Source organism: Vicugna pacos, chromosome 1 (genome assembly GCF_048564905.1).
Source record: "Vicugna pacos chromosome 1, VicPac4, whole genome shotgun sequence".
NCBI classification, from domain to species: Eukaryota; Metazoa; Chordata; class Mammalia; order Artiodactyla; family Camelidae; genus Vicugna; species Vicugna pacos.
The window spans coordinates 67,034,001-67,047,588 of NC_132987.1; the positions used below are offsets into that span (position 1 = coordinate 67,034,001).

The 13,588-nt window shown below is 32.5% G+C and overlaps 1 protein-coding gene across 1 annotated transcript in view; it reads right to left on the reverse strand.

Annotated features, from left to right (window-relative positions):
* STXBP5L (syntaxin binding protein 5L) overlaps positions 1-13,588 on the reverse strand; it is a 288,793-nt gene that overhangs the window by 68,094 nt on the left and 207,111 nt on the right. The window contains exons 19-20 of the mRNA XM_031680678.2: positions 6,532-6,683; positions 4,594-4,665 (exon numbers count right to left, since the gene is read on the reverse strand). Coding sequence (XP_031536538.1) covers positions 4,594-4,665; positions 6,532-6,683 — 224 coding nt within the window. The remainder of the gene's footprint in view (positions 1-4,593; positions 4,666-6,531; positions 6,684-13,588) is intronic.

The following is a 13,588-nucleotide window of genomic DNA, read 5'->3' on the forward strand; positions in this document are numbered from 1 at the left end:
AAAGCTACCTTCATTTCTTGGCTGGAGTACAATACTGGTCTACTGGTATACTAGCTTTCACTCTGTTTTGGCCACACAATATTTTCTTCATTCAGCAGTGTGGATAACAATTTTAAGACTTAAATCAAAGCATATCATTCCCTTGCTCAAAATAAAACTGAATTTCTTATAATTGCTTCAGAAGCTGGTATGATCTTGTCCCTGCTCATCTAACCATCAAAATCAACCTACTTTCCCTCATAATCACTATACCCCCAGCCTCCTTGGCATTCTTTCTATTTCTAGAAGATTGTTAAAGTCCTTTACCACCTTAGGACCTTATTATAAACTGCTCACTCTGCCTGGAATACACTGCTCCCTGCTCTTCATGTGGCTATTTCTTTTAAAAAATAGCTCTTGGAAGTTTGACATATTTATAAAGTATTTAGATAAATTTTGACATAAGTATACACCTGTGAAATCATCTCTAATAATCAAGATAAATGTATCCATCATGCCAGAATTTCTTTGTGTCCTTTTGTAACCCTCCTTCCCAACTCCAGGCAACCAAGGATCTGCTGTCTGTCACTCTGAAGCAGTTTTCATTTCATAGAATTTTGTATAAATGAAATAGGTGAAATCATACAGTATGTGCCCTTTGACTCGGTGTAATTATTTTGATATTTATCCATAGTGTAGCACATATCAATAGTGCACTCCTTTTTAATTGCTGGGCAGTAAACCATTGAATGCATATAACAGATTCATTTAATCATTTACCTTTCTATAGAGACTTCAGTTGTTTGTTTTTGACTACTACAAATGTTTTGCATTTTTGGTTGCTATGAATGTCTTTGCATGGATATATGCTTTCATTTATCTAGGGTAAATAACTAGATGTAAAATGGTTAGATCATATTATAAGAGTAAGTTTAAAAATTTTAAGAACCGGCTAAAGGGGTTATACAGACACTCCCACTAGTAGGATGGGAGCAGTTCTACTTCCTCTACATTCTTTATGAGGAGGAGGTAATTAGGCTTCTTCATTGATTTTCACTTGGAGGAGGTACTGGGGATTGAACCCCTGACCTCCTGGGTGTTGAGCATGTGCTCTACCACTAGAACTGTACCCTTCCCCCTACTTCTTCTACATTCTTGCCAATACTGGCTATCATCAGTCGTTTTAATTGTAGCCACTATAATAGATGTATCATGATATCTCATTGTAGTTTTTTTTAACATTTATTGATTTATAATCATTTTACAATGTTGTATCAAATTCCAGTGTAGAGCACAATTTTTCAGTTATACATGAATATATATATATTCATTGTCACATTGTTTTCTCCATGAGCTACCATAAGATCTTGTATATATTTCCCTGTGCTATACAGTATAATCTTGTTTATCTATTCTACAATCTCATTGTAGTTTTGAGTTTCTTAATAATGAATGTTGTTGAGTGTCTTTTCATATGCTTATTTTTATCATTGTATCTTCTTTGGCCCCTATTTTTACTGGGTTGTTTGCTTTCTTACTGAGTTTTGAGAAATTAAATGATATATTGAGATTCAATTTTCAGAAATAAAAAGTGTAAGGTTCAAAATAGACTGTGATAACACTTAAAGAGCAAAACTGATATAAAAAATATAAAAATGGATTTCAGAGAACAACTTACTCAATCTCAGTTGTAAAAAGCAATTTTAAATTGTTTCATTTTTGAATACATTCTCATTGATGACTTAAATTATAAAAAAAAAGTGGTTTATTATTATAGAATAACAGAATTGGTTTCCAACACACCTGAAACTCTGAGACACTTAGAGACACAGGATAATATAGTGGAAAGCATGTGAAGTCACTTTTGTATCAGATAGGCCTAATTTTGTTTCCTACTTATTCTATGTGACTTTGAGAAACTAATTTAATCTCTTTCAACTTCAATTTTCTCATCTATAGGGGAATCTACTAATAAATACTTATCTGGCTCAAAGAGTTATAATAACCATTAAATAATATAACACTGAGTCAGATTGCTGAGCACAATCCCAGAATAGAAACAGACACTCACTGGAAGTGGGTTAAGTTTCCCCAAATAGGGACAATGCATATATGCTTTTCTGAAAGCTAGGAAACAATTCATAAAAAGGCCATACAATCTTAATAAAATGAATCTGCAGAAATGTAACAAAGTTAATTGATCCAATAGTTAAACTTAAAGCTATATTTTCATAAAATTTATTTTTAAAAGCAAATTCCAGACTATACCTTCAAATCATTGAAGAGTCAGTCCCTTATTAAAATATATGATATTGGTTATCAAAAGAAGGCTTTAAAGAACTGATTTCAAATCCCAGGGCTTGTCTGAGCCCCCAGGTGGCTCATTAATGGGAGACATGGAGCATCTCTCTATGGCCTTCTAAGGACTTTATTTTACTTCTGTTTTGATGCTTCAATTCTTTGTTTAGAAGAGACTAATTTCTTTTGCAAAATATGAGTGAACCCAGTAACTACAGAAGTTATTTCTGCTCCCATTTGTCAAATTTGAGAAGTCCCCTGGCTGTTTATGTGAGCAAAAAGAATCTGCTGCCATGCATTAACCGACAACCATCATCATTGACTTGCTGAGCTTATACTTGGGCTCAGTGTAGATGACAGTAAGAATTTCAGATATGGTCTTTAGGTTCCTATAATGCATTTATAAAGGTAGTGCATATGCATAAAATATGTAAACATACAAATGAATCTAGGCTAAGTATCAACTAAATGGTTCAGACACCACTGTGTACAAGCCTATACACTGTTGGCACTGTAGACAGTTAAGGAATTGGCACAAAGGGCTCTGATGGCAGCAAGAAAGGTTTACCATAGGGACTGAAATCTAAGGAGAGTAAATTATAAGAGTACTAAGATACATGTGGTTTAAGAGGAGTATGTTTATAGGAGTAGAAAATTCATTTGAAGATGTAGAAAAGAATTATATCTTAGAACACCTTGAATGAAGGTTTAAAATCTTGGCTTTTTTATTCTGAAGGCAATATAAGATTATTGAAGTAATCAGAGGTAAATGAGCGTGACTCAGAACTTCTTTAACCTTTACATCACGGCTGATATTGTAGAATTCATATTAACTAAGTGCCTGCTTCTGCTTCTTAGCCTCAGAATCCAATTCCTCTTTTTACTATAAAAATGTTAAATATTTATTATAGAAATATCAAGTATATTAAAACTAGAAGAAATTTATAAAATCTACAATCTCATGTTCCAGAAACTTTTCCTATCTGTATAAGTGGATACACACACACACAAATGGGGGATTCCACCTTCAGAAGATTCAACTAGGATTCAGAAGTCTGCGTATGTGTGTTAAACAACTGGAGCCTACTTCTAGGAAAGGTTTTGACTGAAACCCTTTATGTGAAGAGCAAGATAGTAAATATTTAGGCCTCATGGGCCATGTGGTTTCTGTTGCAACTACTCAACTCTGCCATTGTAGTCTGGAAACAGCAATAGACAATATGTAGATGAATGGGTGTGGCTGTGTTCCAATAAAACTTCTATGAGAATTTTATTTATAGAAACTAAAATTTCATATAATTTCCAGGGGTCAAGAAATATTATCATAATATCTAATAAGTTTCTGTTTTAGTAATAGCAGAAGCCAACAAGGATATCAGCGTTCTATCATAAGGCGGCACCAGGAGAAGAGGCAGTGGGAAGTGCTCTGCTGGAACAGAAAACTAGAGAATACTTAAGAGCAAAAGTAAGTCACCCTCTGGGCACTCCGAGAAATTTTTTAAGGATTTCAGAGGGATTGACTTCTTTTAGCTAATGGAACACAAAGTTATAGGTTTTTACAAGTGATGTGATTCCATTAAGTACCTACAAGCTGGTGAGGTGAAATCTGAAGAAATTCAGAATACAAACGTGTGTGTACATATATTTTATACAATAGGTCATATTACCTGTATTGTTAAGCAGCCTTTTTAAACATTAACATATACACAACACTAGTATCACTACACCTTTCCACTCTTTCTGAACCATTTTTTAGAATATCTTATTCCACTCTCTTCATATTTTCATTTGATACTATGATAAACGTTAATATTACTGGATATTTGTGACCTTAATTCCCAATTTTACAGTGTTCCTAAAATCACTAAAGATATGTGCATGTATATTCTATATTCATAAAAAGTATCAGAAATTAGAAAGAGCTAGAATAATTTACAGAATGATTTTATAGAATGGCACAAGGTTTCCAAAATAAGAAAGCATTCAATTATTATTGATACTAGAATATTAGGTTTATTATTTACAAGGACACCATGGCTCTTCCTCCTCAGAACAAAAGACAATGACTCTTGGACTAACGGGGCATGGTTTGAAATAAACACTGAAACAATGAATATGATTAATGGGTATATGACAATAACTATTTGAAATACTTGTATAATTTTTAAATTATCAGGTTGCATTTCCATAACAAAATAAAAAATTGCATGCAAGCTGAATGTGTTTTAAAAAACACATTACTGAGCACAGATGTGTGGATTTAACTCAAGCATTATGACTTAAAAAAGCTATTTGCCTAGCCTTTATAGAACTTACTCTGATAAGAAGTACGGATCCGTTTCGTTAAATCAGGATAAAAGTTAGACAGGCCACGCATGCAAAAGTTGTCTTTGGAACATGCCAGAGCACCAGCATCAGCAGCAGGCAGAAGAAAGAGAGAAAAATAGTCTAAAGTGAAAGGAAGTGATATCATACCAGAATCTAGAACAGCCAAGATGAAGAAATTGCAGCAAGTTTAGGTAATCAAATTAGAGAGGAAATATTAAAAAAATAAATCAATTAGAAAGTAAGAGGTGATAGATGAATGATGAGAATGCTATAATAATTTTATTCAATCAAATATCTTATAAAAATAGCATATCTTCTTATATGCTTTTTACATAGTAAACTTATTTGGCTTACAAATAATATTTATGCTACCTCATAAGTATAAAAATGGTTGTCTTTAGTCTTTGGTATTAAAAAGAAAGCTTAGGGATTTTTGTCTTTAATATTTTATTTGTATAACAAAGTGAGTACAAAATCATCAATTTTCCCTAATTTTATTATATACAATGAGTAAACTCTGCTTATATTTAAAATCATAAAAGTCTAAACTCTAATCATAATTTTTGAGGCTTAATAAGTTTAAATTAAATAACAGTTGTATTACCTCTGTCACAACATATTTTGTCACCCTATGGTGTATATCTAGCAGATAACAGATGCTGTCATAGGATCTACAGTTTTTCTGATTGAATTGGTGTTTTCAGCATGTGAACAATGCCTACTATCCCCTGACATCTTCCTACTGAGAGTCGACAAACTTTCAAAGATCAATCTTCTCTTATTCTGCCTTTCTTTCAAAAGCCAGAAGTGGTAGAAGCAGAACCTGTATAATTTTTAACATTTCTAGCATTCTAAAATATTGCTAAAAATTGAGATCCCTAACAAAAACCTAAGAAACTCCAGGTTCTGAAGGAGAAATGTCATGCTTCGGAAAAGGGTCTAAACTAGAAATTTGGAAAGGGTTGAGGTTTACAAAAGAAAGATTAACAAAGAGGGAGAATTTCAGTATTCTGAAACTTCCTTCATTATTACATTTTCAATTTGACACACTGGTTACTTAAGAAATAACACCTACCATAAAGTAGTCTTTTTACTTTAAAGTAGTGTTTGCATGGGCATATTTAGTAAAGGTGTTAATATTCAATTGATTATTTTTTAAAAAACAGAAAATTTAAAGAGCTGTCTAAAAATAACAATATTATAGATGCATTTCCATATGCAAACCTTTTAACTCAACTAATTTTTTTACCAACTAGACTATATCAGTGGACAAAAAATATAAAAAATTTTGGCAATGTTTACAAAGCCAACTACTTGTATATACACACTGAAATTTCAGTAAAACTTTGGATGATTTGGGATATCATCTAATAACGTTATATATTTTTCTTTTATAATTGGTCCTGTCAGGAAAAATTATCTTTTATAGCAATTTAAAATATTAATGAATAATGTTTACTGCATTTTGTAAAAATACCTCTAAGAAAGTCACCATCTAACGAGGAAAGGTGACAGCTAAAAAAAATGGAGATAATTTTTAAGTAGTGAATGACCTTAAGTTATATTTTTAAAGTTATATTAGAAGAAAATTATCCTGTTTTACATAACCATTGCAAGCAGGTCTTTTAACCAAAAAGCCTGATTTTCTTAGCATTTTTATATTTAATAGCTTCTTATTTTCTGTTATTAGGAATTCAGCTTAAACTTGTGATGTTTCCTAATAGAAAACTGAAGTTTAAACCACTTCTTTACCCTTTCAAAGATTCTTACTATGTTTCTGTCCAAATTTACTTACATGGTATTGTAAATTTGTTGACTTTACAATGCTATGCATTTGAATGGCATCACAGAAGAAAGACAAGAAATCTAAAGGCAAGAAAACAGGAGAGCTAACCAAGCTCAAAACCATCTTGTTTTATCTCCTACCTGCAATGAACTGCTTGTTTTTTCGAGGAGACCGTGGTTGTCGTTGGTATAGGTCACTTGATCTATATAGGTCAATGGTCCCCATGCTTAACAGTACTGTCTTCTGTATAAAATCCACCACAGCCAACCCATTGCAGTTCCCAAATGCAACTCTGAGAGAAAAAAAAAATGCAACTAAATGTATCATATCAACCATTATTATTTTTATCTTTGAGTTAAAAATATGATGTTGGAAAGTAATGCTTTAAGGCTGGGGAGGTAAGGGAGTGACTGATGTAAAGTCAGAAGGATATCATGTCTTTACATAGGACAGGTTAACCTTGTATACTAGCCATGTCTGCTGCAAAAACCAGAAATGACCTGCAACCATATTTTCTCATAAATTTTATCATGTAAGTACTCATCATGTAAGGACTCAATCTGCTCTTTAACTTGTTTTTTTGTTTTTACAGGAGAATTATATAAAAGCTTTTTACTACAAGGCAGGAAATAGGTCAAGAAATGTCATACTTTAATAGCTACAGATGCTTAAGTAGATGCAATTAGATGCCTTTTTCAAATAAAATTATATTAACACAAAAATTTACATAAAAATTAACTTCATATATCTAAGGTTTTGATACCATAATAGATATGCATATAGATAGAACTTTCATTTATAAAAATTAAAAATTTCTCAATCTTTGGTTCTTTATTTTGTCCCACTTATTAAAATACAAAGACCATTTATTTCTTAATTAAATCTCCTAAAAAATAAAAACCACTCTCCTGAGCAAGCATTTTGGTCACCTTAACCAGTGGCATACACTGAGCTCTCTTTTTTCTCCATTTACAACATGCCCTGTAGCTGAACAATTATAACTCTATGCTTTTTGCTTCCTAAACTAAATATATACTAGTTTCATGAAAGTTGTTTTGTTTATTTTATACAAGTTCCATGTTGTTTTTTATTACTTAGATTAAATCTGGTTCACAGATCATTTGCTCACTCTCAATCTAGTTCTTTCCACTCCACCACACTGCCTTTTTCACACGAAGTTAAAATAAAGTTTCGACCATACTAGGTGTTTTGCTATTTTACGTAAAATTTTACATCTTCCAGTAAGACAGACTCTGGAAACTGGAAAAAACACTGTCATAAAAGTCAGAAGATCCCATCTCATTATTTACAGGTTATGACTGAGAAAAATTAATGAATCTTGCTAGACCTTAGTTTATTTACTTGATGATGAGAGTTATAATACTAGATTTTTCTAATTCACAGGGCTTTTAAGAGCATCAAATCAGAAATGTTACTAAAGTACTTTGAAAATTTTCCACACAAAGGTAGAATTGATCTTAATATATCACATATTATGGAAACTTAATCTCTAAACTTTAAAATCATATCTGTAAGCAGAAGTAATTATGTTTTAACAGAGTTCCCAAATGCAATACTGAGAAAGAAAAAAAATAGGTAACTAGAATGTCTGACAACAACCAAAATAATTATTTTTGAATCAAAAATAAAAACACTGGAAAAAGTTATAGCTCAGGTTTGGGGAGGTCAGGCAGTGGCTGTTGAATAGTAAGGATACTGGATTTAATCTCCTACCTTAAACAACTAGAAAGCTAAACAAAATATATTAAACAACAGTATTAACATATTAGTCAACAAGCACCACAAAATAAGATCTGAAAGGGATAACAATAAAGTAAACTTTAGTTATTCTAGTTTATACTAAGTATTCTAGCTTGGTGATTGGAGAGATTTCCCAGGCTTGAGCACAGGAAACTCAAGCAATCAGTAGTCTCACTGAACTGAGGAGCCAGAGATCTGATGCTGCAAAAGCAGTTAGAATTTGAGGCAAAATACTAGAGAGAAGACAGCTGTACAGATAGAATATACCAGAGATTTACGGAATGGTCCTCTTGAGATTTTGTCTCAATCTGTGCATCCATGTGAATAAAATAGCTCAGGCTTGGGAACCAACCACCAGAAAGATAGAGCAGAACAGTTCCCAAAGCTCATACAAGGCTAAGGCTATTTCATGTCACTACCAGCCAAACTGCTGAGATCTCCTAATACATGGGATAGCAGATAGAAGGGTGTTACTTCAGTAGTGGGAACAAATTAGCCATAAAGGCTTTTCTTAAAAACAATGATTAAGTAACATAACTGTCTTTGAGAAAAACATCTAACGAAAAGAATCCAACAAAATGCCACCATAAATGTAAAATTCACATTGTTAACTATATGAAAAGTAGTAGGCCTATAAAGAGTCAGGAAAAAAATTAAACAACAGAACTGTACCTAAAAATGAAACAGATGATAAAATTAGCAGAGAATATATTAAAAATGCTTTGTAAACTACATTCCAGATATTCAAGAAGGTTGAGGAAAACATGAATGTGATAAAGTGAGAAATGGAAGATATAAAAACACTCAAATCAAATTTGTAGACATAATTTATCATTTCAGATATTTTTATCTGAATATTATACATTATAGCAGAGAAGAATAGTGAACTTGAATAAATGACAATAGAAAATCTCCAAAATGGAACTTGACAGACAAAAAAAAAAAAAAAAAAACCAACCCACCAACCCCTGGGAAAAAATTGAGCAGTCTAGAATAAATGTAATCAGAGTTTTGGAAAGAAAGATCAGCAGAAAACATATTTCAAGAAATGCCCACCAGAATAGCAAAATGATAGCCAAACCTGATGATGATAATAAACCTAGAGATCCAAGAAACTCAAAGGATTCTAAGCAGAATAAACATGAAGAAAAATACAAGCATCATAATCACATTGCTGAAAACTAGTCAGAAAATATTAAAAGCAGCCGGAGAGAAAATATACATTTCCTACCCAGAGGCAAAAATAAGAATGATGAAATCTACTCATCAGAAACTACACAAACCTAAAGACAATGCTATGACATTTACAAAGCAACAAATGATAAAAATGGGTCAAATTAAAATTCTATACTCAGCACATATTTTTCAAATGGCAAAATACAGATGTTTACACATGAATAAAGGTGAGGGAATTCATCACTAGGAGGCCTGTAGTACAAGAAAAAGTAAAGGTAGTCCTTCAGGCAGAAGAAAAATGACTCCAGATAGAAATATGGATCTACACTAAGTAATGAAGAGCACCATAAATGGTAAATATGTGGGTTAATAATAAAGACTTATTTATTCAAAAAATAATTGGTCATTTAAAGTGAAAATAGCAATGTACTGTGGGGTTTATAACATTTATAGAAATAAAATACATGACAACAGTAGTACTAAAAACAGGAGAAGGAATAGAAGTATACTGTTAAACAGCATTGTACCATTTCACATATACTGTGAGAATTTGATAAGTTAAAGATATATGTGTGTGTGTATGTTTGTGTGTGTGTGTGTGTACACACACACACATATATATGCATATAGCATGAAGCAAACTAAAATTTTCTAATTAAAATTTTAAAAATAAGACAATAGGAGATCAAATAGAATCATTAAAAGATGCACATTTCAAAAAAGGTGAGAACAAATGGGACAAATAGAAAATAGGAAAATGTTTGCATTCAACCCAACAATAGGGATAATCACATTAATGTCAATGATCTAAATATTCCAATTAAGCTGCAATTTAGACAAAGATAGTAAGGATATAGAAGTTTTGAACAACACTATCAACGTCCTTGACTACACTGAAATTTATAGAACTCTCCAATATTCATAAGAGAATCGAAATTATGAAATAGGCATGTTTAACAACACATGTGGGAAACATGTATACTGAAAATTATAATTGTTGAGGGAAATTAAGGAAGCCCTAAATATACCTTGATCAATGGTCAGAAGACACTTAATATTGTTAATTTTCCCCAAATTGATCTACAAAGTCAAAGCAATTCCAAACAAAATCCCAGCAGACTTTTTAAGAAATTGAAAACATAATTCTATAATATGTATGAAAAAGCAATGATCTAGAATATAGCCCAAAGAGTTTTGAAAAATAAAGTTTGAGGATATACACTATATAATTTTAAGACTTACTTTAAAGCTACAGGAATCATGACAAGCTAATATTTAAATAAAGATGAACATAAATATTAGTGGAACAGAAGAATAGTTACAAACAAACTCACATATAAATGACCAAGTAATACTTGACAAAAGTGCTATGGTAATTCAGAGGAAAGATAATCTTTTCAGTAAATGATGGTAAAAACAATTAGATTCCCATAAGTAAAATATTGAACCTTAACTTTTACCCTCCATAAAACCAAAATTAAAATGGATCAGGAGAAAATCATAGTAATCCTGGGTTAGGCAACAGTTTTAACAGGACATGAAAAGTACAAACAATAAAATAAATTGATAATGCATGATATCAAAATTAAATTGGTTTGCTCTACAAGAGATACCATTAACAAAATGAAAATGCAAGCCATGGACTGAGAGAAAACATTTGGAAAATACATATCTTATTCAAAATATACATAGAACTCTCGTAATAAGACAACTTGACTAAAAAAATAGAAGATTTGACCAGACATTTTATCAAAGATGCACAAGTGTGAAATAAGCACTTAAAAGATGCTAAACATCATTACCAGGAATATGTGAATTAAAACCACACTTAGATACCACTGAATCCATCAGAGTAGATAAAATTGAAAAGATTGACAGTATCAGTGTTGACAATGAAATTTTGCCATTTGCAGCAATATGGATGGACTTGGAGGGCATTATGATAAGTGAAGTAAGTCAGACAGAGAAAGACAAATACTGTATTGTATCACTTATGTGTGAAATCTAAAAAATACAATAAAATAGTGGATTAAAAAAAAAGCAGACTCAGATAAAGAGAAAAAACTGTGGTTACCAATGGGGAGAGGGAAGAAGGGAGGGGCAACATAGGGGCAGGGGGTTAATAAAAGGGTTATTATAGGATTATATGAAATCATGTGTATGAAACTTTTGAAAATTGTAAAGCACTATAGAATTTAAAGTATCTCTCATTCAAATAAAAATTTTAAAAAGGACATAGATTTTTATAGTATTGTTAAACTGATTTCAAGAAGACAATACAATTACATATTATAATCAGAAAAAAAGAGAAAATCTGAATAGCCTTATGTCTATTTTAAAAATTGAAATTGTAATTTAAAACCTTCCCACAAAGAAAACTCTAGGCCCACATGGCTTTCCTGGTTAATTCAAACACATAGGAGAGAAATAATATCAATCTTATACAAACTTTTCTAAAAACAGAAGAGGCAAGAACACTTTTCAGTTCATTTTATGGGGCCTAAAAATCTTGATATAAAAACCTGACAAAGACATTACAGAAAAAGAAAATTAAAAATTAACATTCCTCAACAAAAAAAATCCAAAAAATCATTAGCAATACATTGCCATAGCAAATGGAGCAAGATATTAAAATCCTAACACATTATGACCAACTGGGATTTATTCCAGCAATGCAACAATAGTATATTATTTGAAAATTAGTGTAATTCACCAAAGTGACAAAATAAGAGAGAAAACAATACAGTCATCTTAACTGATACAATGAAAGAATCTGACTGGATCCATAAGTCACTCATGATAAAATTCTTCAGCAAATAACGATTAAAAGGAATCTTTGACAAATCTACAGCTAATTATATTCTTAATAGTGAAATATTGAATACTTTTCCCTGACATTGGGAGTAAAGCAAAGTGTCCATTCAAACCATGTCTACTCAAGGGTCCTAACCAGTGCAATAAAGAAAAATAAATAAAAGACAAACAGTGGAAAGCCAAAAGTAGAATTGATTTCTATTCATAGAGACAAAATTATCTATATAGAAAATCTTTAGGGAACCACATGCAAGTCCTAGTTCAATAAGTAAATTAACATGGCTATAGGAAACAAGTACAATATAGAAAAACACTAATGTTTCTAAATACCAGCAGTGAACAATTAGAAAATGAATTTTAAAATAATACCAGAAGGAGCCAAGATGGCAGAGTAGAGACTCATAGCTTGCCCTCTCCCACAAATACACCAAGGATTACATCTACAAACCCACTGAATTGCCCAGAACACCTACTGACCTCTGGCAGAGTGTCTTTCATTTCAAAATACAGGAAGCTCCTCACTAAATCCGGTAAGAAAAAAAAAAAAAAGAAAAAATCGGTGCAAGACTGGTCCTGCAGGGAATGAGCGGCATAGGAAGAAAGGCACCCTCCCACTGGGACACCTGCTCCGTAGCCGGAAGGTCAGCAGGGACAGAAGCAGAGCTTCTGAGGCTCCAAGGAGAAAGTGGCAACTGCTTGGCAGGCAGAACTAAGGGAAACTGACACCAACTGTCCCTGCGATCCCCGGCCCCAGATGCGAGGGACTAGTCCAGCAGGGACCAGCCAAGACTGGCTGCTGGAGATTGGTGAGAAGCACAGGCAGAGAGCTGGAGCCCACTGCCCAGAGGCAGCCTTGGGACTGGAAAGCAGTGTGAGCTCTGGCCTGAGGTGTGTGCAGAACAGAATAGCCTGGGACCCCCATAAAACTCAAAATGGCTTAAAGACTTAAACATAAGACAAGACACTACAAACCTCTCAGAAGAAAATATAGGCAAAACATTATCTGACATAAATCTCAGAAATGTTCTCCTAGGGAAATCTACCCAAGCAATAGAAATAAAAGCAAAAATAAACAAATGGGACGTAATTAAACTTATAAACTTTTGCACAGCAAAGGATACCATAAGCAAAACAAAAAGACAACCTACAGAATGGGAGAAACTATCTGCAAAAGATGAGATGACAAGCGTTTGATTTCCAGAATATATAAACAGCTCATACAACTCAATAAGAAAAAACAATCCAATCCAAAAATGGGCAGAAGACCTAAACAAGCAATTCTCCAATGAAGACATACGAATGGCCAATAGGCACATGAAAAAATGCTCAATATCACTAATTATCAGAGAAATGCAAATCAAAACTACAGTGAGGTATCATCACATCAGTCAGAATGGCCATTATTCAAAAGTCCACAAACGATAAATGCTGTGGAGAAAAGGGAAC